This window comes from Myotis davidii, unplaced genomic scaffold (assembly GCF_000327345.1).
Source record: "Myotis davidii unplaced genomic scaffold, ASM32734v1 scaffold48, whole genome shotgun sequence".
Lineage (NCBI taxonomy): Eukaryota > Metazoa > Chordata > Mammalia > Chiroptera > Vespertilionidae > Myotis > Myotis davidii.
This window is the reverse complement of record NW_006299393.1, coordinates 1,205,343-1,231,417: the sequence shown is the minus strand read 5'-3', so window position 1 is coordinate 1,231,417 and position 26,075 is coordinate 1,205,343. Positions and strand designations below refer to the sequence as shown.

Genomic DNA, 26,075 nt, shown 5'->3' with positions numbered 1-26,075 from the left:
AATAAAGAATTGTTACCTAAAGATGTCCCAGGAGTGACAGGTTCAATGTCTGTAGCAAGAAATGATCAAAAGTACTTTTAAAAAGAAACGTTAAGCACAGGAGAAAAGTTATCAAATTCTCTTGAAAATGAACTTTGTCAGAATCACAGAGAAAAATGTAATTTAGTGGTCAGAGAAGTAAATAAATACACAGGTACCAAGAAGATACCAGTCCTGTAAGGAAGTCACAGGTGTCTGCTAGGGCCTTCACCCTTAAAGGTCACAAAGGTAATTAGGAGGCAATGTAAACTGTCATCCCAGAATCATATCCAAGGAGGTTCCACAGGCACCAGGAGCCATATATTTACCTAGTGCGGTCGCAGGTGCCTCTGGGCTTGGCGTGGTTTCATGTTTGGGTTGTTTGGGAGGTTTCGAAGGTTTGGGACGTTTTGAAGGTTTGGGACGTGAAGGACGTGTTCTTGGTCGTTTTGATGTTTTTGGAGCTGAAGAAAGGAAACTGGTTAATATCAAATAACTCCAGAATCTAAAAAAGGGTTTATACATGGCTCTAGGTTTTCTAAAATTTTGCTAGATTTCTTTGAGTCTTGAGAAATTTTCCTCTTTATTTCAAAAAATTTCTTTGCCATCCATATGCAAAAAAATACTTTTAGGGGGGGCCTCCTAACATTTATTTTGAAAAAGTCTGTATAACATTATTTGAATAACCTGAAACCATTATTGTTATTGTTGGTGTCAGATTTTCAATGATGACCCTGACCAAGGGAAGTCAGAGCGCAGCAGGTACTTGTCAGGTTAGAGAGGGACCCAGCTCACCAGCTTCTGGGGGACTTTACTTAGATAATACTTCAGTTAGGCAAACACCCCATGAAACATGATTGGGAAAAGCACATTTCATTGCCTAACATCCTTGGTAGACAACAAAGGTGCCCTGCATATTTTATAACAACTTTCTGTTGATGTACACTGAGTTATAAATGATGTTTATGGGGCAGAATTGTATTTGAAATTCAGCTTTATCACCGAGCACTGGGCAGAATCACAGGCTCTGTAAAGTATTAATAAAGATGGATAGAACGGGAGATAGATGCTTTGCATTAGCTGCAAACAGGCTTATATTCTAACCAAGTGACTTGTTTTAAACATCTTCAGTACAAAGCGAGGATCTAGAGGAATGACAAGAGAGGATGATGAGAAAAATCCTAGGAAAGAGGAAGGCCCCTGACCAAGATAGTAATGGAATAGGCTAGACAATGAGCAGAAAATGCACCTGCTTCAAGACGTAGAAGGTCATTACCTAATGTTGTCCAGGGAGCTTCAGTTCTCAGACTTTCAGATTCAATGTCTGTGGCAGGAACTGACCAAAAGCAATATAATGAGCAATGGAGATTAAGAAACACAGGGAAAAAATTACCTTGAAAATAAGTCTTCTTAGCTCTGTAATGTTTAAAAATCAGTTCTGAACTCTGGAAAAATAGTATTTGTTCTCCAATAATGGGCTGTACTCTCGTATCCATTTATCTTACAAGATAGTCATATTCTTTGCACTTTGCATCCTTATGAGGCCAATGAAAAGTTCTTTTTTGTGTGTTTAATTATCTGATTCCAACTATACTGGAAACTTGCCCCCTCCCCTCAAAATCAGATAATTCGTTGTCTGATATGTATTTTAAATTACTCTGAAAATGTATTATGAAAATCTCTGTTTGTATCTGAAATTCTTTTACCATCATTCTTGATATATGTTTTGAGGACTGTTGGTAGTGAGGAGAATTTTTAAAAATCTTAGTCAGTCTGTTTATCAGAGATCTGTGGCAGTTATACAAAAGATAAACTTTTGACTTCCTCCAGAATAAATGTGATACATTTTCTTACTGTTTCTTATTTATTCATTTATTTCAAATGGATAATTAGGAGATAATTATTCAAGTGAGAAGAAGAGATGATTAAGAAAAAATTCTGAAAAGCAATAATTCAATTTTTTGTCTGAATAAATAGGATACCTAGAATTCTGTAATGATTAAATTATGCGTAGGTATGAAATTAAGATTTATTGACTCCCTAGTTTTAAATTAGTTTCTATTTTTCATAAATTCAGAAGATTAAATGTAACATTAAAACATTTTTATCACTAAAAACCCTGTAAGTAATTATCTGAAGATTGCTTTTTATTGACTATCCAAGACATATAGCACTGAGTTAGGTTAAGCCACATCTGAGAACATCTTCTGAACTAATGGAAAACATGGCAGACAGAAGAGAGGGAGAAAGCGAGAACAACAGCATGAACACCATATTCAAAACTGACTGCCTTCAAACAAAAAAGGGGAGTCCTTATTTTGTTTGGAATTCAGCACCCTAAGCTTAATTTTTCAACAGAATATTGACATTCATTCAAGCTGTGTTTGAATAGTATGGAATCAAGGAAGCAAGAGATTTTTTGAGAAAGAAAGAATTTTGTATTGTGTCAAACCCCAACCAGTTTTTCATTGATCCCCTCCCACATTTATAAATTATACACATAAAAACAGGAATCTCAAACATGTCCTGGTTTAAAGGATGGATGGAGGGAGCCCCTGTGACTCCTGACAGCATCAAGGGCCGGACGCAATCTGAATGCCTCTGAAGGTGACCCAGGAAAGAGTAATATCAGGGGTTGTCAGCTGAGCAGCAGATGCCAGATGGCCTCCCAATGTTAAAAAGGCCCCTAACAACGTTGGAAATGAATGAAAAAGATGGTGAATAACCGTTTACACAAGAGAACGACAGAGATGAGAGGAGCAAGCTCAGAGAAACACTGGCAAGAAGGAAGACAGCCATCATTACCTATGGTTATGGAAGGAGCTCCAGCCTCCAATGTAACAGGCTCAAAGCCTGCAGCACAAGAAACAAACAGATAAAAATGTTAAAAGCAGTAAGTCTGAACTTTTAGGTGATCGCTGAGATGCTTAATTCAGAGGCTAGAGAACCTGATATAAATTCAGAAGTGATATAAATTGTCTTCTTGACAGGCTTCACGAGAGATGCTCTTAGTAAGTTAGAATTTTATACTCATGGGAATCTTAGGAGAGATTTTCAATTGCAAAACAGTTGAATTTCCAGAACTGTTATATAAACATCCCCTTATTTGGTAGGAAATCGCTTAGTAAATAGTTGCTGTTTAAAATGTCAATAAGGTATTTGAGAGGAGGCCAAGCTCTGATTCTGTGCCCGCAAACCTGGGCATGTGTGCCAGCCTCCCAAGTGCTGCCTGGCGGTGGCTGCTCACCGCGTTTTCAGAAATGGTCCAGATACAGAAAACCAGGCTCCCATGCGTTACACACACAGACTCAGAAAACAACGCCTACAAACTCCTTAAGGAAACAGCAGCTGTCAGTATCAGTTGTAAAATGTACTAATTTCCCACACATTGATTTGTTCATTTCACACTTACAACATTAGCGTGACTACTTTGAGACAATAATGAACAAAGTCATGGTGCTTGGGTTTCTATGTTTTATGTGATATAACGAACTGTAAGCAGTTTCAGCAACATTCCCAAAGAAAGAGCTTAAACCAAAGCATTGGAACTTATGTTTACCGGATTTAGTTGATGGCATATCTGGTTTTGCTGTGGTTTGGGGTTTAGGAAGTAATTGCTTTGGTGTTTTTGAATCTAAAGGAAAAAAAGGTGTTATAATTAGTGTCATAGCAGAGCTGTGAATGTCAAGATTAATGTTACTGACACAAAGTTTTCCTAGTTATAAATCAAGGCACTGAAAGTAGTGGCTAGCCGGCTGGGTTTGAGGTACGTCTGGTCTATGTGTGGTTTAGGGTCTTTTGGATGGTTCTGATGCTAAAGAAAAAGGTATTAAAATTAGCATAATAGTCCTGGCTGTAACTGTCAGAATTAAGGACATATAGGCTCGAGCAAATATACTAAATAATTTCAGTGAATATTCAGCAAAATTAGCTCCTAGGTTGTGGGAAGAATGGGAAATATGTCCAAAAGAGAAAACTCCAGGAAATGCTCAACATGTGTCTTTGAGCAAAAATAATGAGAACTGCAATAAGACTTCTTTTTTACATAAGTAATTTCAAATGTGGTAAGTATAATAGTTCTATTTCTTAATTGATTTTTTTTCAGTATAAAAATAATATGGTAGAAATTTGAAACCTGGGAAATAATCTTTAACACTTGAAATTCTATACAATGTTACATGGCTACTGATTTCTGGAATTTTCTAAATTAAAGTAGTGACAGATTTATTGTGAATGATGAGAACTTACAATGAAATAATTATCATCAACAGCATTAGTACTAAAAACAATAAAATCAGCTTGGGACATATAATGTTCTCAAGTTACAGACCATCCTATGTTTACATTGGATCATAGACCAAGGATAGTATTTGTCCTTCTAATTATCAAAACATACTCAAAATTTTTTTTCCAAAGAAACAAAAAAAGCTGAAGAAGCCATTATTTCATGCAGTTTTTAAAAAGAAAGAATGTCAAACAAGCTGAATGAGTAAATCAATGAAATGGTAATGAGGGCACTGAAATGAAATTTTGCCATTTGTCAAGTTCAGGATGCGCACAGAAGCCTCTGTCTGGGAGAATAGATGGTCTTTTCACCACAAGGACACATGGGATGGAAAGGCAGAGGGTCAGTGAAAAACCAGGAAGTTGTGTCCAAGGCCACAGAGCTTCCTTAAACAAGCACACAGGATTCTTCTAGAAGTCTCCTATCATCGGGTTCTTCAGACCCAGATAGGACACTGAGGGGACGCATGGAATGAAATTGTGGTGATCTGGCAGGAGTGCAGTCATGCCTGGTGGAGAGTAGGAAAAGCAAAAGTGACAACATGAGAGCAGTTGGAGGAGAGCAGAATTACCGACTGTGGGCACCCAGACCTCCGGTTGTGCCGTAGCAGGTTGCAGAGCTACAGAAGTGAAAAATCAAAAAGAATAATTATATCAAGAAGCAGCATCAATCTTTACTTAACCTGTGTGCTCTTTTTGGGTGTGATTCTCCCCTTTATTTTCCCCTTTCCCTCCTCTTCTCACACAGCTCCTCTGCCATGAATATGCATCCTCCGTAAGATGTTAGGGTGCCCTACTTTAATAATACACTTAGTGAGTCAGCTTACTATTGTGTGTACCTGTAAATATAAATGTGTATATTCATGTGGCATGAATATGGATGGTTAGTACAGATACGTAAATATAAACATCAACTACGGTTGTTCCTAAAGTCCAGCAGCATAGGTAGTAGATAGCTACCATATCCGAAGCTATCATATTCCACTTTCTGTGTTAATTGAAACCCTCAACATCACATTTACCAGGTTTGGACTTGGGCACATCTGGACTACGTGTGGATTTAGGGCGGGGGCGACGACCTGGTCGTTTGGTCTTTGGTGGAGCTGAAGAAAGAAAATTAGCTAGTTAATACAGGACAAACAATTTTACATATACCTTAGAAGCACATTTAAACTCTTCGATTTATTGTGGATATGTACCTTTCTGTTTTGCACCTTTCTATCATTGAATAATAACTGAATCCTTAATTATATTTTTTTGGCCAGTTAAATGAATCTTCAATTACATTTTTTTTGGACAAAGATTTGTAAACAATCACTGTTCAAGAGATCCCTTGTTCATCCATTTTGAGATGGGAAAACCTAGAACTCTGTATAACTTAGAGAAAACAGTCTCATAAAAATTTTGAAAGTGCTTGTTCAATAGGAACATGAGAAAAGTTATGTTTAAAAAGCCACTAGGGATAACAATTAAAATTTCTTTGGCCTAAGATTCAAAAGAAAAAGTTTTGCACTTAGCATTAAAAAAATCTGCAAATCAGCAAGATGTATTTTGAATTCAGAAATTATTTCAGGGAAGGTATATTTTAAAATTGAGATATAGTTTATAAAACTATAGATTAAAAATGTTTCTCTGGGAGTAAGAATAGAAAACACACACAAAAATGAATATTAATGGATTAATCCATTAATATGAGCCTATTAATAAAGCCACCAGCAGTCAGGAAAAGAGGTCACTCAATAATTGTATTACCTAATGTTGTTGTTGAAGGTGTGGTTTCCAGTGTTCCAGGTTCTAAGGCTGCATGAAACATCATCAAAAAAGAATCAAGATCAAAGAAAAAATGATTAATATGAAATATTAATATGAAATAAGTATTAAAAATGTTTAATTTTTAATTACTAAGTTGAACAAATATAAATGATGAAAATATTAGCCACATAAAAATTCCCTTTTTTATTTAAATTGACCCTGTGCTTTTAGACAAAATGAACAAAAATATAGCCAGTGAGTTAAGTTTGGAAAGAGAATTGGAAAGAAAAAGGTACGATTCTTATTTGGAATATGTGAATGCAATAAAGTAACCAACCATTCGTGCTATGAAGGAAAATATGGGTAATTGGCTAAGATGGCACCAGCAGAACACAGTATTTTGCTCTCCTGAAGAAAAAGAAGCTATAACCTTAGGGTTAGTGTTTATATTTCTCTCTTTTAATGAATTTCCTAGTGACATATCAGGATATTTAGATCTGGAAAGACCATAATGTCTTTCAAGAAAATCTGCAAATGTTGGAGTTCCGAAAAGGAAGAAAAACACCTCCAAATGTGAAAGCAAAACGTCCTAGGAAATCCATGGTCCTCACCAGGTTAAAAGCAGCTCAGGGCACATTCCTCAAATATAAGGAAGGACAATAAAGCAGGTAAAATAAAAATGAAAGGAATGTGTCAAATCAAAGTCAGTACGGCTTTCATGCTACCCCAGAACCTCTACTTTGTTGAGCACAGGCAGAGAGTTTATCTTCTGACAAAAATGGCTGAAAGAAAGAGCTAAAGGATGATGAAGAAATAATTTTTTATTTTTTAAATCTCTTTTTTAAAGATATTTTTATTCATTTTTAGAGAGAAGGAAGGGAGAGGGAGAGGAAGAGAGAGAGAGGGAGAGAGAGAGAGAGAAACACTGATGTGAGGCTGCCTGTCCCCTTAGCAGGGATCAAGCCTACAATCTGGGCGAGTAATTGAACCAGCGATCTCTTTACCTCTTGGTTCATGGGATGATGCCCAACCAACGGAGTCACACCAGCCATGGCAAAATAAATTTTTAAAAAGCCAGAATTAAGAATAAAATTGAAGATAGAGGTTGTAAAAAAGAGACGTAATTCTTTTTCACTAACTAACAAAAACTTCATTACCTATTGTTGACTGTGATGGTGTTGGAGTCAGAGGCTCTGGGGCTGCAATAAAAGCAAGTATTATCAAAGGCAATGCTGAAGAGCACCATCTAAGACAGAAACTAAATGCCGTTTAGTAGAAAAAGTATTCTCTCATTGATGAGCAATCAGGTTCTCCTGGCTTAACAACCGAAAAGCTCAACACCACATCCTCTCCGCAAACCACAATAAAAGTAAGAATTGAGATTTCTATATTTTTTGGTAGATTTTTAGCTATTGTATTTACTACACAATATTCTGAAAACTGTTTTTAGTGCTTGAGGAGATACTCCATTAACCCCTTCCCCGGCAGAAACGTGTATACACGTTTTCACAAAATGTTCTTTTTTCAGTCGTCGACGAGTATACTCGTCTAAAAACTTTACCTTCAAAAACCAGCTACATACATACCATTAAAGGGAAGTCAGGCAGCTCTGAAAGGTTGCATGGAGCTCTTGTCCACCGGCCACATTGCTCCCATGCAGGACAGTCAGGTTGGTCCAAGGAAGAATGAACAGACTCATTAGACCTGTACCTGTGTCTGAATTCTGTTCGTTTTGGATGATTTTCAGCTTGGCTGGATCTGACATTATTTTATATAAAAAAAAATCAAACTTATGGTCTAAAAAGGAACCAAAATGCTCATATGATGTTCTCCATGTTTATTAGCAGTATTGCTGGTGAAAAAATTGATTCACTTATAAAATTTAGTCCATTTTGGTTAGTAAATCAGCAGAAGTCAAAAGGCAGTTTCATATTTCATTGAAATGGTAAAAAAATTGAATAACAGTATCATTTAAATATTCTATCAGATAACAAATCCTCAATGTCATTCAAATTGGCAGAGAGAGAGAGAGAGAGAGAGAGGCCTCAATGTTTCAGATTCTACAGGAGAAAAGGAAAAAAAACAGTAAGCACCAATACATTAAATATAATAAATATTTTTAAAGGATCCACATCTGAAAATAGCAAGCAACAAAAATTCTTCTGAAACTTCGAGGTTGTAATTCATGTTTTAATTTCTACAAATGTACCTTCTAAACGAGTGAAAATGTAATTAAAATTTGGTGCTCACAGCATTTTCAAGACTTTACAAAGATTAAAGAATACTGTCTTTTAAATTTGTAAAGAAAAATCTGCATTTTTGAACTCTTGGCAGGAGCAGACCACATAGGTATGTATTCCTATCAATTAAGCTTCCAATTCACCTCCATATAAAAAAAGTCAGTGTTTATTAAAAAACAAATACATGTTCTGATGAGTTCCTCTATCAACACTATTTAGGTGTTGTAGATAAAGATATAGAAATGTTTCATAAAAAAAACTGAGTGGCATGCAAATAACTACACCACTCACATCAACACAACACAAAGAAATATACAGCTTGCTCATGGATTTGTGGCTAGCAAAGAGATCAATGTACAATTCCATCCACCACACCTGTAATTAATTGGAGCACTCTCCCATGTTTTAGTGTTAAAAGTTGAAGAGTGGAATGTCAAAGATTAACTGTGAAAGAAACAATTCTTATTGGATGAGGTAGACAAGAAGAGACAGAGTAGATGGCTGGGATTTTCAAGAAAGCGCTGGATTCTGCTTACGAAACAAGCCAAAACCAATGGTGGTTTTTACTTGTTAGTTTAACCACCAGGGAAAACTGAAGGAAAAGCAGCCTGCATGGAAAGTGAAATGGAAAAAAAGAGAGTGAGGAGAGGGCTGGGGAAGGCAATGAATCACTCAAATCAAACAGCTTTTCGTGGTTTATTTGCTCTCCTGAACCTTGGCTAGAAACAGAAATTTTCAGCAGAGCTATAACGGTGGCCTGCCCTAAAGTAAAAATAAATAAATTCTTTTAAAAAACTAAAACACAAGCAACAGTTTTCAGACATTCAGTCATTACTCTGTGTTGTGTGTTGCCTCAATGTCAACTTGAGTTGGCATACATTTTGGGGCAGATTCTGAAGTGGCTATACTTGCTGTTAGGGAAAAAAATGTGGCTATTCTTAAGTGATTAGAAGGTAGAAATGAAAGGAACATAAACTCATTAAGCTTCCAAATAATTTTCCACACTTTAAAAGGAAATGTCAAATTAAGAAGTCTCTGCTCAAATACCTTAGAATAATGAGAACACACCCTCCAATTCTTATTTGTATTAATGTACTGCCTGTCAGAAAACTTTTTAGAAACCACTGAAGTTAATAATGTAAATTACCTTGTGTAAATTACAATTAACATTTGGAGGCATTTTTTGATGTTTTCAAATTTTAATTTGTAATAACAGAAATAATTAGATTGGAGAAATATTCATTTAAATTTGGTGACCCAAACATACAGTAACGTTTCTCATACAGTCTGCTTGGTAATAGTCTTCTATGCAAATATAACATAAATGTAATAGTTACTATCGTAATCTAAAGTCCTCCAAGCATATTTAAAAATAAATGTAGGAGAAACCCTTCTTGCATATAGCTGTCTGTGTTTTTATATTTTAAACTTGTACAGCTCTTGGGTATCATGAGCTATGCCTCTTTCTCCAAATAGCCTCCCTGAGTAAGAATGCATCATTCCATGTCCTGATTTGGAGACCTCCCCCACGGTCATACTTCCTTAATCCCTAATTTTCTTCAGTCTGAGACCTACACTGCCTCTTTAAAGGGGGGCATTAGAATTCTTTTTCTGAGCAGTTACTTTTTCTTCCTTATGCATTTCATTGCAAAAAATAAAGCTTGCTCACTAAAGCAGAAAATCACTTGCTTTAATAACTATGCTTTGTAAACATAAATTAATGAAAAGTCCATTGAATAGTACAGTGAGAAATATATTCTTCCCAGAGCTAAGGATTTAAAATTTAGATGAAAATGATGAGTGGTGACAGAGATCCAAACATATCAATCATGTAAGTCAACATGTAAACTATTGTATATGTTCTGGATAGAAAGTGATGAATATTTGGTCCTTTAATATATCCCACAATCCTTATGTAGGGAATTATCTTTGTCTTAAATTTTATGGAATAACCCCTCCCTGTAAAAGAGCAAAACATCCTTTTCTTCAGGAAAACACCCTTAATATCTCCTGAGAAGTAAACACAAGTCAGTGTTCGGAAATCAGCCCCAGGAGAGAAAGATGTCATGGAGCCAGGGAGACACACACTTTTTAGCCTGAAAACTAAGAAGTTCAAATAAGGCAGAGTTCTTAGGGGATGGAAACACTCTTCCTTTCCAGCTGAAAGGCGATTGTTCAGTGTCATAAGAGTTCCAGTCAACATTGGTACTGGAAACTATTTCATAGTCCTAGACAAGGCAGTCCTCAATCATGTACATCATTCTGTGTCTGTGTTTTCTCTGTGAAGGTCATGAACATAACGCTCCTCCACATACCTCAGAGCGCGCTGTGATAACATCAGAGGCACTGGTTATAATGAGAGCATTTCATTGCATTTTTGCATTTTTCATGGCAAAATGTGTCAAACACCAAAAGACAAATCAGAAGTTCTTGCTCCAAAGAGTGGCATAAAACAACTTTTCAATCCTACTGTTGGAATATTAAAAAAAAAAATCAGGGTAATTACCAGGTTTGATGTGTGTCACTTCTGGGCTCAGAGGGATTTTAGGTTTCAAAGAAATAAATTGTGTTTTACTGGGAGCTGGAAAAATAAAGAAGCAAAAAGAATCAACAAACAATTCCATTTTTAGACATTTTAGTGTCTAAAACTACAAAGGAAAACCTATACTTTAGGTGGAATGAGCCAATCATCTTGGGAGATTTTGGAAATAGTCCATTAAAAGAGTATTTCAAGAGCAGCATTTAATGGAAATACAGTGATAAATTTTCATCTGGTTTGAAAAAACATTTATAGAGTATATTTGACCTAAAGAAATAGCATTGCTACTAAGTAGTCATAACTACACAAAGATAGTGTGATTTAAATCCATGCTTTAAAAAAATCAGTGTAATCATTTTGTGCTCCTATTTCATATTCCTCAGTTACATCTAAGTCTTTAAGCACCAGAAAAAGATATATTTTAAAATTAATATTTACTGATAGATATGCTATGGTCTGCAGCATAAAGAAATTCTACTAATACCATAATAGTCATTTTTCCAAATGCAGTCTAAAGTTGAAATTAAGGGCTTTATGAAAAAAACAACAACTGTGTGTAAGACCCAACTTCAGATACAATGATTGGATAGAAGATGAGAAAGAAGCATGGTTTTATACCTTTCCAAGGCATAGGGTGATGTACAAGGTTGCATTCAGATCCACTTACTATAGGGCCAGCTATCCAAAACCATGAAAGCCATGGTCGATGTGCTACATGAGATACTCGGTACTGCTGCAACGAGCCCATTAGAATACTGACTGAGACATGACATGAAAGCTGGGGCCCTGGATTTCCCATGGTGACAAGAAGTAACACACCCACTAAGGACATATCATTACCCAGTGTGGTCCATGTAGGTTCAGGGCTCATAGAAAGTTTAGAAGTAGTTGTTCCAGGACTTTTGGTTCTTTCTGGTGATGGAAAGAGATATTATGATATCCTAGAGACAATAAAAAGATGTCCTCCAAAGAGGGACTGAATGACATGTTAAAATCCTGCCACAGCTAGTAGTCAGTGTTTATAAAGTATGTCCCCACTGCTTTATCCTTTGCCCAAATCCTACACAGATTTTGAGGCTTGCATCCTCAACTCTTACTTTCTTTTTCTGACCTTCTACATGAGTATTAGTCTCACAGGTAGATTATATGATCTTATGTTGTTCTCTCATTGTTTATGATATATTATCTTCATAAGATCATAAGCCATTGGAAAACTGGGGTCATGTCCTTCCCATCTCAGCCATTGCCCTGGGGAAAAACTGAAAGCATAGTAGGCACCCCAAACCAAGAACTGTCACCTTATAAATACTTGAATAGAGATGGCATACCAAGAAAAAGAATTATACTATATATCTCACTCTACCATGTGATAGCAAGTCTTGTGTCTAGGTTTATACCAAAATTCACATGCAAGAACATCACTTACATAATTCTTAATAAAAGTTTATCAGAAATTATTGACTCTTGTTATTCATTATCATTAATTATTTATCTTCAGTTACCTTCAGATTTTGTAAAGAAACTTTAACCTGCAGAATCATGTCACTTATTTTTATGGCAAGGAGATGGACATTATCTTTTTGGAATTAAATATCCTGAAAGGTTAAAGAGACATTTGTTTACCAGGCTTGGTTCTTGGTGGTTTGGGCCTGAGGCGTCGTTTAGGTGTAGTTTGCAGGGGAGCTGAAAGAAGATTTAAAATAGCTTTCAGAAATGATTTTCCTCAGGGTGGATCAGGTTTAAGTGTAAACTTGTAAACTTCTTGAGTGCAAGGACTGCTTTATATTTCCTTGTATCCCTTGAATGCCCAGCACTGTGCCTTATTCACAGCAGGTGCTCAATAAAAGTGCTGATTGGGCCAAAGGAATTAATTTTCTATGTGAGAACTCTTCAATTAACTGTACTACAAAGTGAGCACCTTTGAAGAATTTGAGAACAGATGGTGCAATTTAAGAACTCAAAAGATGATTTAGCAAACAGCTGGGGAGAAACACAAATAAACTATTTGGGTTTTAGAGAATAGAAAGTCCAGGACTTCTTTAATTCTGTAGCATTTTACTAACCTCACCAGGAAATAATGAACTTCATTATTCCTATAATTTTATATTTTAAAATGAGGTTGTGTTACCTGTCTTTTGCCCATTTTTCTTCATCATGCTCAGGACTGCAGAGCTCTCTTGGGGCTCTTTATACTTGGACTACTTTGAGAAAAAGTCTCTGACCTCATGGTATCTGAATGCACTAATTAGGAGGGAATATATTTAAAATAATTATCATCTATAATCCTGCTGCTATTTTCTGGTTGGAGAATTTGAAAGTATAGCCAAAAATAATAATTCTTCACAATATCTACTAGTACACAATGTCATGGTAGGGAATGAAGAGACGTGTTTACCACTGAAAATATTCTGAAAGGAGCAACATGACTGATTTTTTTGAATTGATCTGTTCTTTCAAAGTAAACAACTATACAAATGTCATTAGTTACCAGGTGTTGTAGGTTGCATTTCAGGACTGGTAATGATTTCCAGTTTTTGAGGAATAAATGGCGTTTCACTTGGAGCTGAAAATACAAACACCCCACCCCACCAAATAGTTCCAGTTAAAATGAGGTATTTTAGGAGTTTTCACATGCTTTCAGCTGGTGTTACGAAGCACATGCTACAAGTACATGATTAAGGATGAAAATGCAGGTAGTCTTCAAAGCTGATGAATGAAATAATAATGTAAAATCAGGGAAAGGTGGGAGTGATAATTGTTCAGTCGCTAACTCCAGGCAGACTCAATGCAGGAAAGAGAGGTGATACAGGCCACAAACACATGAGATGGGTGATATGGATGATGAAAGTATCCATGCAGTTTTCAAAACTTTTCATTCCTTTAGGGATGGAAAAATATCATCTATTACAGTACAAAGAAAAAAAGAGACCAAAATGAAACATGAGATGCCTGCATTATAGGGGGAAAAAGTATATATATTCAGAAATAGGAAAGAAATAAATGATTAGATGTGATGGAAAGAAATGGTCATTTGGAAGGAAGGCATTCACATGGATTTTTCTTTTGATGGAAAACAAAGCACTATTTTTCTGTTAAAAACATTACCCAGTGTTGCCCTTGGCTGTTCAAGAGTTCTAGAAGTTTTAGGTGGGACAGAATCCAGAAATGGATCCGTTGTTGCTGTTGGAATAAATGTCAACATTTACAAAAGCAGTAGAAGGCCCAAGGAATAAAATACAAATTCATGAGTAATAAATTTTGCCCCATATAGGAAAAAAGTATCAAGAACACTTGAGAATTTAGGCCAATCACATGATCTCACTCATTTATGGAATATAATGAACAACATAAACTGATGAATAAAAACAGATCCAGAGACAGAGAAGCATTGATCAGACATCAAACCTCAGAGGCAAGGTAGGGGAGGGGAGCGGTAAGGGGGAGAGATCAACCAAAGGACTTATATGCAAGCATATAGGCCTAACCAACGGACAGACACAGGGCCAATGGACACAGACAACAGATGGATGAGGGCATGAGTGGGGAGGGGGCGGTAATGTGGGGATAAGGACACATATGTAATAACTTAATCAATAAAGAAATTTTAAAAAAGAACACTTGAGAGATTTCTGACCAACAGTTTTAAATGAGTGGTTCATTAGAATTTAAATATGAGCTCACTTTAAAGAACATATATATTTTAAACATCAGAAAACATGATAAAACAGTGTCTCATATACTCAACTTCTTTTCAACAGATTTTGCTGGCTTCTTCTCTCTGTTCCTTAACTACTAATTAAACCCATCTTTAGCATTCTATTTCATTTTTAAAAATTTTATGCTGTTTAAAATTACTTTTATTTATGACACAAATAATGCTGAGATAAAGCTACACAAAGAGAAAGTCTCAGACATATATGCATGCCTGGCAGAGACCAGTCTTATTCACTTTAAATGTTCTGCAGGACCAAGCTTAGTAGGTGCTTAGTAAACACTTGCCAAGAGGAACTAGTGGACTGAGTTAAATTCACTGTAGCTGCATCAGTAAGTGAATGCCAAAAATTAGACCCACCTGAACGTCTATCCTATATAATAAAAGGCTAATATGCAAATTGTTCCCTTGACCAGGAGTTCAACTAGGAGTTCGACCAGGGGCTGGGCCAGTGACCAACCACCAGTGGCCACTCCCCCCAGCCGGCCCCACCCGGTAGGCAGGCCAGCGGACGCCACCCACGCACTAATTTGTACACCAGGCCTCTAGTAGATAAATGAATAGCATGATCGTGCTCCATAGCACGATTTCTCACCTCAGCAATATTGACATTTAGGGCTGGGTGATTCTCTGTAGGAGGGGCCTGTTCTTGGCATTGTAGGGGTTTAGCAGCATCTCTGACCCCTACTCACTGGATGTGTCAGTAGCACCTCCTCCAGCTGTGACAAACACAAATGTCTCTAGACATTTCCAAATCCCCCGGGAATAGAGGAGAGCAAAATCACCCCCACTAGAGAACCACTGCTCCAGAGAAAACTCTCCAGGATTCGAAAACCTTTTTAGAGTGATGCTGAGCAATAGACCATTACCTTACTTTGCTTCAGTAGCAAGCAAACCTATCTGCATCTCCCACTTGTGGGAGCCTGTTTACTCGTGGATGCAAACAACTAATCACTCAGTGGGAGAGGGTGGCATCGTTTCCCTGAAACGGATTGCCATTTCTTTTGCTGCAGAGCTCTGGAGAGTGTACTATTTCATTCGGCAAAAATTAAAGAGAGAACTAGGTGCAGTATTGTCAGAACACATGGAATCAGAGGAAAGAATTGAGAGGTTGGGTATACCTGTGTGGGGCTCTGATATTTCAGGCTCATCGGACGTTGTAGGGCTTGAGAAAACGTCATAAGCTGCTTTAAAGGAAAAGGTAAAACAAAAGAGATAATGTTAATTTTGACTGAAAAGATTTCACGACATATTTTAGTAATGGTCTTGTCACTACAGTGTAAGCAGTCGCTAACACTTCCTGTAGCCCCTCTTGACAGGAACATGAGGTCTCTGTGCAGCGAGCCTGACACCGGCCCCGGGCTGATGTGCGCATAGTGCTGTATATTTACAGTAAAGTGGTGCCAGCTCTAAATCAAAGAGCTCCCAAGAGTATAAACGTAAACGAAGTCAGATGGGAGAGATTTCCAAAGAAGGAAACGACATTCACATAGAGACTCTTTGCACAAAGTCTACTGCTTCGTCTTTCTGCTGAGTAAACATTTCCATCATGCTACCTTAACATTCGGACAGCACTTTACAATTTGCACTGCGCTGTCTCATATAAACGTTTATTTAACTGCCTTAACACCCTTGAGAAATAGGTGAGGTAGACTTTATTCCCACTTCATAGATAAGGATATTATCTCTATTTCCGAGACAATGCAACGGAGATTCACAATGGGGATACATCTGCCAGTGGTCACATGCGGGATTGTCCGGTGCAGCATTTTTTTCACTGCATTCACAGGGCCAGGAGCAGTGGTGCTAAGACGCAGCACTCTATCCCTTGCACTGTTGTTCCTGCCCCTTTACCCTTCTTTCTCTGTTCCTCCATTAAGCCAAGAACCCCTCTATAATCTAAGTGGATTTAAAGATAACATTTATATTCTACATGAAATAAAGAAAGCAGGGTGGTCTTAAAAACAAAGGTTGGTTTTAAAGCAAGGGTCACTTTTATGTTCACATAAGAGTTGAATCTGTAAGCAAAAACAGGACCAAAATACAAATGTCCTCTCTTCTGCACCAAGAGCTGTCACACCGATAATGACAGGTGTACAGAAGCTTGAATTGTGAGGTAGCCTTTCCTTTCCTTGTCCCTTCAAACAGGCTGTACAGAAGTAAACTAGAAAGGTGGGGGGAGCTCCTGGGAAAATTCTCTCATGGAGTTACTTGTAATTCAATGACAGTGTAACGATTTGAGCTTCCCCTAGTTGAAGCTGTAAGAAAGATAGTACCAGACCCTGTGACACACTCTGATACTCGGATTGGGCAGTTTATATCGTACCACATACTAAAGAGGCAGGAGATACATTTCAGCTTGTGAAGGTGAGTCTATTGCTTTGAAAAATCTTAAAAAACAACAACAAATAAACAACCAGTAAGAACAGCACTCAGAATATTATGAGTTAAAATGTGCAAACAGTCTGAGCGTAAGTACATTACATCTTAAGTGTAGCTACAACTTTAAAGGGTCAGAGAAGAAAAACGAATCTTTCAAAGGACAGGAAAGCTGGCAGTTGCTGATTTTAGTCTTGCTTTAAGCCAATTTCATGGAACCATCGAAGTCAGCTCTAGCTACCACTAAATTAAGTAAGGAACCTTGACCAACTTGTATTTCACCCTCTCATACTAGGAAAGAAATTATGAATTAATAGCTTGACTTATTTATATTTTTACTTTTGAAATATGCAACTGTCCTTATGTTATCCTAGGTCCCACATTTTCCTTTTATCTCGTGACAATGACCCACCTTTCTTACAGTCTGTAATTTTGTCCCACAGGTCGATGCTTATTCACCCTCTCTCTATTTCTTTTCCATACTTGCAATTTCCTTCTCGTCTGGAGTTCCCAAGCCTGGCTGCCACCTTCTTTGGCTTGTTCTCAAAAGGCACTCCCCTGGGAGGAAGCCCCTTCCCATCATTCCTGGGCAACAGTGGCCTCCGTCTGGAAGTTCTCAATGGTCAGGGACCTCTTACTTCCAAACATTTTCTCAAATATGCTCCAAGATGAAAATAACACTTTTGCCAGCAGACTTGGCTCTTCATATTTCTATTTCTGGAGTTTTTGAGAATTGAGTAGTAAATAACAGGAGTGCTAAAATCACACAAACACCATTTGGTGGAAGTTTTACATTGTGTGGGCTGCCTTGAGAAGCACACCACCACCTCAGATCATTCAGGGGTTAAACAAGATTTTTTTTTTTACTCTGAAGTAATAGATGTCAGAGGAGAGGATAGCTTTGAAATGAAGGTCCCTAAAAACCAACTGCTCTTGCTTTCTTTACAAAACTCTTATATATGTACTCCTATACCAGAGCAAAATGCATGGCATGGTCAGCCACTGCAGGTTTTTAAAAGGCTACAAAACTGACAAATAGCTAAGAATTAGGGGTGAATCCCTCTGTTTTTTAGACACTCTATGTTCTGTCATGCATTATTGTTTAGAGGCAAATATCTTGCCACCAATGTTTACTTAGTGGATGAAATGCTCCAGCTATCTGGCATTAAGCTCTATCTCTCACCTATTCATGAGACCAAGGGTTGGAGGAGAAATCTAATGTGAGTTTAGTAAGTAGTTCAATTCAAATGTTACAATGAGCAATATTACTTTCTTTCAAAATACAGTAATGACTTATGATCATGATAGCTAAGTTTTACTCTTCTATTTTTCAGATAAAAATATTATAGTATGAGATAAGCAACACTACCATTTGCTCATAACTTCCTAAAGCCATATTGTTAATTGTGTTTTGTTATTTGTATATTTTTAATTAAAAAAACCGATTAGATGAAAATTCCATAATAAAAATGCTATGATCTTGCTCTGGAAACATACAATGGCAACACTGACAAGGTATTTCCAATTATCAAGAATTTATCAGTTTGTTTTATTCAAGTAGCATGAATATTAATAACTATGTGAAAGACAGTCATCAGTAGGATAGAAATTGTGACTGTCATGCTCATTATGTGCTCCAAGGTTATTTCCCCAAAGCCTGGTACAAAGCAGAGACTAAACAGAGTTAATGTACAGATGCTCATTACAATAAACAAGTAACAGTGAGTGTGACAGTTGGGTAACTTATGCTCTTAGTAAAGATGAATGAGAATAAATGAACAGGTTCTTTAATTATTCCATGATACACATACATGTGCACACAAATCTTATTCTCTACTACATAATTATGTGCCATGTGCTTGTGTGGCCATACCCTGCCATGGAAATAGAATCATAAAAACATACATGAAGAGGCAATGGGATATATGCACCCCTATGTTCATAGAAGCACACTTTACAATAGCTGAGATTTGGAAACAGCCTAAGTGACCATCAGCAGATGAGTGGATTAGAAAACTGTGGTACATCTACACAATGGAATACTACGCTGCTATAAAAAAGAAGGAAATTTTACCATTTGCAACAGCATGGATGAAACTGGAGAGCATTATGCTAAGTGAAATAAACCAGTCAGAGAAAGAGAAAATACCACATGATCTCACTCATTTGTGGAATATAATGAACAACATAAACTGATGAACAAAAATAGAAAGTCATAGAATAGAGAGTCATAGAAGCATCGAGCAGACTGTACAATCTATGAGGGAAAGCAGGGGATGAGGAGGTAAGAGATCAACCAAAGGACTTGTATGCATGCATATGAGCATAACCCATGGACACAGACAGTAGGTGGGTGAGTGCACGTGCTGAGGGGTGGGGGTGTCCGGGGAGATGTCAATGGGGGGGGGGAAGAAGAATTATGTAATACTTTAAACAATAAATAATTTTTTAAAAAAAAGATGCAATGGGAAAATAGAACAGGATTATAAAAAAGTAGCTTATGAGAAAAACATTTACATAAACACAGCACACAGAGTTCTCAGTATCATTTCAATAAATAAATAATGCTTTTTTCAATTCATAGAAAAATAAAATACCTTTCCAGTTAAACCTGAAATTTGTGAAAATATGGTCTGCAAAAAAAAGATATGCTCATGAAGTAAAGTTAAAGGCTGAGGTTATAAATCTCTAAGAAGCCACAGGAAATCTGCAAACCATCTACTACACTTGCATTCTATTTTCTTGCTCTCGAAGCATCAACACCACCACCACTCATTCCTACTTTTTCTCCTCTCTAGGGCTTAATCCAGTTGGGCAGGCCAGATCTATGATAATCAACACCTGATAGGTGGGCAATAAGATCCAAACGTAGAGTTCAACTTCATTTCAGTCACCCTGAGCAAACCACCGGGGTCAAAATGTTCTATCCAGTATAGGACTCCTAAGGCACACTGACCAGTTCAACTTTCAAGTCTTTAAGTAATTGATGGAGCTTAAGCGCATATAGCAATTTATAAACATTGAAAATAATTGGTGATAAACTCTTAAAGGTAGTTCCCTTTAATGGAGTCTAATGAAAAGACTGAGGTCTACCATCCTCAGTTCTAACTATAAAGGGAAGTCCCTAAAGATAACCATTTATTGTCCAAGGGGAAATAGTTTTGCCTGAAGAAGTCACTGTCTTAGTCACAGCACAATTAGAGGGGAAAATCAGTTTGTCTAGACACTGTGGGGGAAGAACAGACAGGAGAATTTTCTAGATGAAAATAAACTCATTGAATCACCCTGGGATTATATAAAAAAAATTATTTTATTTGGGTTTTAAATCCCTCCTGGTACATGATGGTCTCTTAAAAGGACAATCAAAGAAATTAAGGAGCCTTAACACTGATGGCATTATCAAGCTAGAAACGGAAAGTTGATTTCCATCCACCCCCTCAAACCATACCAGGGCTTTAGAAATCATGCTCATATCCCATCTGAGGGATGGTCAATACTTGGCATTTATGCTGCTTCTCTCAACTCTGATGCCCACAGAAAATTGTCTTGTCATCAATTTTACTCCCCGAGCCTAGGCAGGGTCTGAGCCCAGTTTACAGAATGATACAGGCTGCCACTCTAACTGAACAGAATGGCCAAGGGATAACAATTTACCAGCCATACTGTGAGCTTAATAGGACATCAGGCCATTCCCACAGGGTTGCAAGGTTCTCCTAATACCATAGCACACGTCCTTTCCATTCTCCTTAAAAAATTTTCACAGGTGAAATGAAGACCCAAGAATCATTTGATATGCTCTTATGTATATAAGTTTAACAGTGTTTTTTCTTTTCTCTTCCTTCTTTTCATTAATTAAATAATGTATTGTTATTATTATTAAGCATCTATAGCAATTCAGGAAATTTGAGTGATGGGAAGGGGATGCGTTCAATGCAAGAGTCTGCTGTAGTAAGAAAATGGTAGCAGGGTACCCTTTATGTACTGTGAATTAGATGAAGTGATTATACATTATTTCTAAAACATAAGAACCCAATGAAAAAAAAATATTATTTCCCTTTAAAAATGGGAAAAATGGGGATCTAAGAGGTTAGATTACTGTCTATCACCACTTAAATAATAAATAGTTGAGCTGGTTATTAACCCAGCTCTGTCTCATTCTATAGCTCACAAATTAGAGGTCACATTCACATTGAGAATAAACTTCAGGGAATGGCTAGCTTTCCTTACAAACCACTTGCTCTTTCTTAAAAAATCTAGAAGGCACGTGGTTCTAATAAAAATATTTTATTTTCTCTGTTGCACTATTCTGTGAAAATTTCAAAGCAAACTATCTGACATCATTTCACTTTTAACATGGAGTGGTTCATTGTAGAGATTCAGAAAGAAATGAATGAGAATCTAGTTTTTGCTCCTCTACCTATTCAAAGGCAAGTCTCTCACATATCTTCTTAAAAGAAAATAACTCTCTTTGCTTCCAGGGACTTCTGAAAGATCAATGTGATGGTATAAATACAACTCTTTGAATCTCTTAATAGAAAACTGCCAAGTATATACAAAATTATATTATTCCAATGAAGAAGTAATGCAACAAATACATGCATATATGTGCAGTGCACAATTCAGTAGGGTGTGGGTGTGGGTGGGTTTGGGGTTGGAAAGTACTGAGAGCTTTTCTGGAACTCACTCTATAATAGCACAGAAATCATAGTCAACTGGCCAGCTTCCAATAGAATACAGACCAATTCTATTTATCATCAGAGAGACTGACTTCTCTGAATGATTATCACAAGCACTAAAATATTTCTAAAATGTGGTCAACTTTCTTCTAATACAGACTTTTTAAACAAGTTGGCATTCTGGCGTGTAATTGTAGAACAGATTTTTGTAATTTCCTTTCTATACTTTAAGAAGAGTTGGATTTGTCAAGAGACTCAAAAACAATCAATCCTACATAAATGTACTTTAGAGAAAGTTTAATACAAAATACAATTCAAATAATGGGATCACAAAATGCAGCACTAATGAAAGGTTAGGGGAAATAGGCGTAATGACTATACTTCTCAGGTTTCCTGGAATAGTCCACATTCCAAATACCCTGAACTACTCTTGTCATAAACTATTGAAATGACCCAGGGATTTTAATATTTAGTATGCAATTTAGATTTCCACATAGCTTTTTATATTCAAAAGTTATACAAAAATCCTTTGGAGATTGTGCATTCTAATGATTTAATACAGAATATGAAGTAAATGTGGAAAACAAATCTAGTAAATGTGGAAGCAAAATGAATTTTACAAATGGTATTGATAAATCATGTTTAATGGTTGATAAAGAGAAAAGCAGATGCTGGCATACAGTGCTGGTCTGGCGCTCATGACTAGGCTTAGTATTCTTCTGCTGAACATCAACAATTTTAAAGAATACCAATATCAAACAAGACCACTTAGTGACTAAGATGGATGGAAACAAAAAACGAGAGCCCTCTCTAATTGTATGGGACACAGACAAATGAATGAACACAAAAATGACGGTCCCTACAGTCTGGCTAATATGACTAACTGCTGCTTGTTTACCAACTACAACTTTAGCTCCACTCTATTCTTCTTGTCTTCACATTGAGAATTATTAGAAACATATATGCATAGCCCATGGTCACGAACAATAGTGTGGTGAAGACAGAGGTAGGGGCTGGGAGGAGGTGGGCAAAGAGGTGGGGGGAAATAGGGATATTTGTAATAGTGTTCAACAATAAAAATAAATTAAAAGTAAATTATGCTATGTATAGTTAAATTAAAGTTATGTATAAAATAGAAAAAACTAATTATTGAGATATTCAATCACAGAATTATTCTACTTTCTGACAGCATCCTATCCACAAAGCTTCACTTCCTTGGAGCCTCTCCAGAATCACCCAACACAAGACCACATCCTACAATAAGTCCTTTCCAACACCATCTTACTAAATGTTCACAGTTTCTCATGGTCTGTATTTTCCATTGTTGCAATGAGTCAGTAAACCTAACTTTGTTCAAATATAGGTATGTTCCGGATGGTCTTTGGGTGAAAGGAATTGATATAGTAAATATAGATGCATTGTACCCCAACAGATAAAACAAATTATGCTAATTTTGCTATAATAATGTCATTAATACCAGTTAAAATATATCATTTTTTTCCAAGGATATAACAACTAAAAATTGGATTAATGGTTTTATGGACCAGCATTCAAATACTATCTCTACCTCTTTCTCTTCTTAATTCACCAAACAATTACATTTGAAACTCATGTGAGTAATTGGAATATAAAATAAAAAATCCTATACATTGAAACTAAATAGGTAATAGATACCCTCAGTATAAATTCACACAAAATCAATCACAATAAACAAGAAAGGCTAAAACCAATAAAAGAGTGGCATGACCATATCAACTCTTTAAATCACAAATAATGCATATGATAAATTTTAATTTAAAATTTAACATGTTAGGAAGATGCCACAGAACTCCTATATAAGCGTTAGATGTAAGCATTGTGCGCATTAGCAAATGCAAGGATAGGAATCACCCACTCTGAGAAACCAACCTTCTATTGATTTGAGTCCTCTTGTCTACAGTTAACCACGTTTGATGACTCTTATCTATACCATGTGAAATGTTACAGACTTCAGTCATAGATAGTGCTTCTCAAACTTGAATGTGTAAGACCACTTAGAGATCTTCTTAAGAGCAGATCTTGACTCACTAGATCTGGGGCAGAGCCCCAGATTCTGCCTTCCAGCTATCTTCCAGTGATGCCAACGCTGCTGGTCCATAATGTACAAATTAAATGTTATAAGGGCAGGCTAGGAGTTCCTGGGGCTACTGGTCATGCCTGCAATAATTACCAACTGTGCTGTTACAGCTCATGACAAGCCCCAACACTTCATCAAGAGAAGGTTAGCGGTCAACTGTTGGAAGTTCTCTGGTGGCCTAAAATTGCCCTGGCAGTAGTGAGGCAGCTGAATAATAAAACTGCATTAGCCACTAGTTATATTCCAACAGGGCAAAACCAGAATATTCCTTTTCTGAAATTAAAGGCAAAAAGAACTCTGCTTTTAATGGGATTTGTAATCACACCTACTATATATTTGTCTCCTTGGAACTCTACAACCTTCACTTCCCAACATATTTTCTCCACTCCCAATACTTGGTTCAATTCAGGCTTTATATATAATCCATGCCCTATGCATTAAAACTCCATATGGTTCCCTTGAGGTTTTGATCAGTTTGCTCTTGAATAATCAAAGATATCAAAAAACTAGAGGCTGCTCAAGGGAGATCGTGGGGGACCCTGTTTCTCCTATGCTATAGCACAGAAGCGAAGAGATGAAAGGGACCTAAGAGTTCATCTAGTCCAGTGAGCCCCCAAAGTGTTTGGTTTGGGAGATGTGATGTTCATGAAGTATGTGGGAGTGAGGCCGGGCCTGCCTTAGTGTTGCAGATAAACCATCACAGATGCCCTTAGACTAATTGTTGTTCCATAGTCACAGTGTGATAGCTAATGGAACACAGTATGAAACTCTACTCAGGACCTGGACTCAGGTGACCTGGAATGCTAAACGTACTTTTACACCCACAGTAAGTAATTGCAGTAAAGTTTCTGGATCAGTGACTAGAGTAACTATGGCTTAGAAAGATCCAATTTGAGGCTTCTCTGGATTGGCTGACAACGTTAACCAACTTTCAAGTGTTTTCCCACATGAGGAAATTAGTGGATATTATAATAATAGACATGCTTACTTTATTTGATATATCCTTAAATTTTTTGCTAAGATCTGAGACCACTGCAGATATCAGAGAAAATATAATTTGACCAAGATCTATCTATCTGAAGGCTCATTCTCATCCTTTCTCAAACCAGTCCTCTGTTGGACTCTTTACTGGAAAATTCCACAAAATGTTGGTTATATAACTTTATTACCCAACTTCTAACTACATAATATACGACACGTGCTCCAAAAACCACAACTAGAAGATATACAAAAATTAAAATACAAAGAAGTAAAATAAAAATCAGGGAGGTAATCACACTAAGTGGTTTCTGAGGTTTTATAATTAGCATATGCTAAATATCCATCCTCTTCAGTTGACTTCTAGATATAAAAAAAGATACATAGGGAGAAACTCTTTAATTGAGAAAAATCAATTTTCAAAAAAGGAACGCTATCTCCCTTAATCAGTTTTAGTGGTAGAACACAAGAATTCTAGAGGAAAAAAAGCCAATTGCCGCAATATATAAAAGAGCAAACTAAGACCCAGAAATGTAGAGTAAAACATCTAAAGTATTCAGTTAGCAGGAAAGCCAGAATTGGAAAAAAGTCCATTATTAATTCCAAGACCTGTGGTCTTCCCTCTATATCACAGTATGCTTATAAACTTTAGGGTTCAGTCATAATATCTTATACATAGTAGGCTCTCAAATGTTCATTGTTGGCAAATAGAAGGTATGGTATGAGGGGAATGAGAGTCATCTGCCCTACCCCCCACTCAGCTAGACTTGCTGATTTCCACCTGTAAGCTCAGTTGCTCCTTGCTGAGCAAATCAAAGCTGACTTGAGGATACACAGGAGCTGGAAAGCCTTTTTAAAGTTGGACTCTGCATGCAATGTCCTATCACTGGCCCCTGGGCCCCAAGTCATACAGTTCACTCCCAGGCACCTAGTACCACGTTTGGCACATAAAAGGTGCTCAATAAATAGCAATAACTGTCACTAAAGAAAGTTCATTGCTGGAAAAGAAGCAAATATCTACCTGCAAGGGAAACATTAAATTCACACTGTTAAATCAGACCCAGGACGATGCTTCTTATTTTTGTTACTGCCTCATGGCACTAAAGAGATCTCTAGAAATTCAGTGAGCCAATGCATAGTTCATCTTCTAGCCAAAGATCAAAATAGATGTCCAGATGTTAAAATACAGATCTTTAAAACAAATGCAAAAACATTCTGCTTTTGTACTGAGAAAAAAAATGAGATTTATTTAAGTAAAAGAATGAATTATAACTTTACCATTTATTATAAAGTATACTGATAATCAATTAAGGAACCTATAAAGATAAAAATGAGAAACTCAATACTTTTATTTCAGTCTATCTTTTTTTTTTAAAAAAAA

General features: G+C 36.7%; 1 protein-coding gene across 1 annotated transcript in view; it reads right to left on the bottom strand.

Moving 5' to 3' along the window:
- The window catches only part of LOC102765075 (target of Nesh-SH3), a 39,260-nt gene that overhangs the window by 8,706 nt on the left and 4,479 nt on the right, over nucleotides 1–26,075 (bottom strand). Inside the window, exons 5-19 of the mRNA XM_015571277.1 lie at nucleotides 15,667–15,732; nucleotides 13,939–14,013; nucleotides 13,322–13,396; nucleotides 12,457–12,516; nucleotides 11,674–11,745; nucleotides 10,801–10,875; nucleotides 7,212–7,253; nucleotides 6,055–6,102; nucleotides 5,325–5,405; nucleotides 4,875–4,922; nucleotides 3,578–3,652; nucleotides 2,824–2,871; nucleotides 1,295–1,354; nucleotides 348–482; nucleotides 17–49 (exon numbers count right to left, since the gene is read on the bottom strand). Of these exons, the coding sequence (XP_015426763.1) occupies nucleotides 17–49; nucleotides 348–482; nucleotides 1,295–1,354; nucleotides 2,824–2,871; nucleotides 3,578–3,652; nucleotides 4,875–4,922; nucleotides 5,325–5,405; nucleotides 6,055–6,102; nucleotides 7,212–7,253; nucleotides 10,801–10,875; nucleotides 11,674–11,745; nucleotides 12,457–12,516; nucleotides 13,322–13,340 (796 nt within the window). The 5' untranslated portion in view covers nucleotides 13,341–13,396; nucleotides 13,939–14,013; nucleotides 15,667–15,732. The remainder of the gene's footprint in view (nucleotides 1–16; nucleotides 50–347; nucleotides 483–1,294; nucleotides 1,355–2,823; nucleotides 2,872–3,577; nucleotides 3,653–4,874; nucleotides 4,923–5,324; nucleotides 5,406–6,054; nucleotides 6,103–7,211; nucleotides 7,254–10,800; nucleotides 10,876–11,673; nucleotides 11,746–12,456; nucleotides 12,517–13,321; nucleotides 13,397–13,938; nucleotides 14,014–15,666; nucleotides 15,733–26,075) is intronic.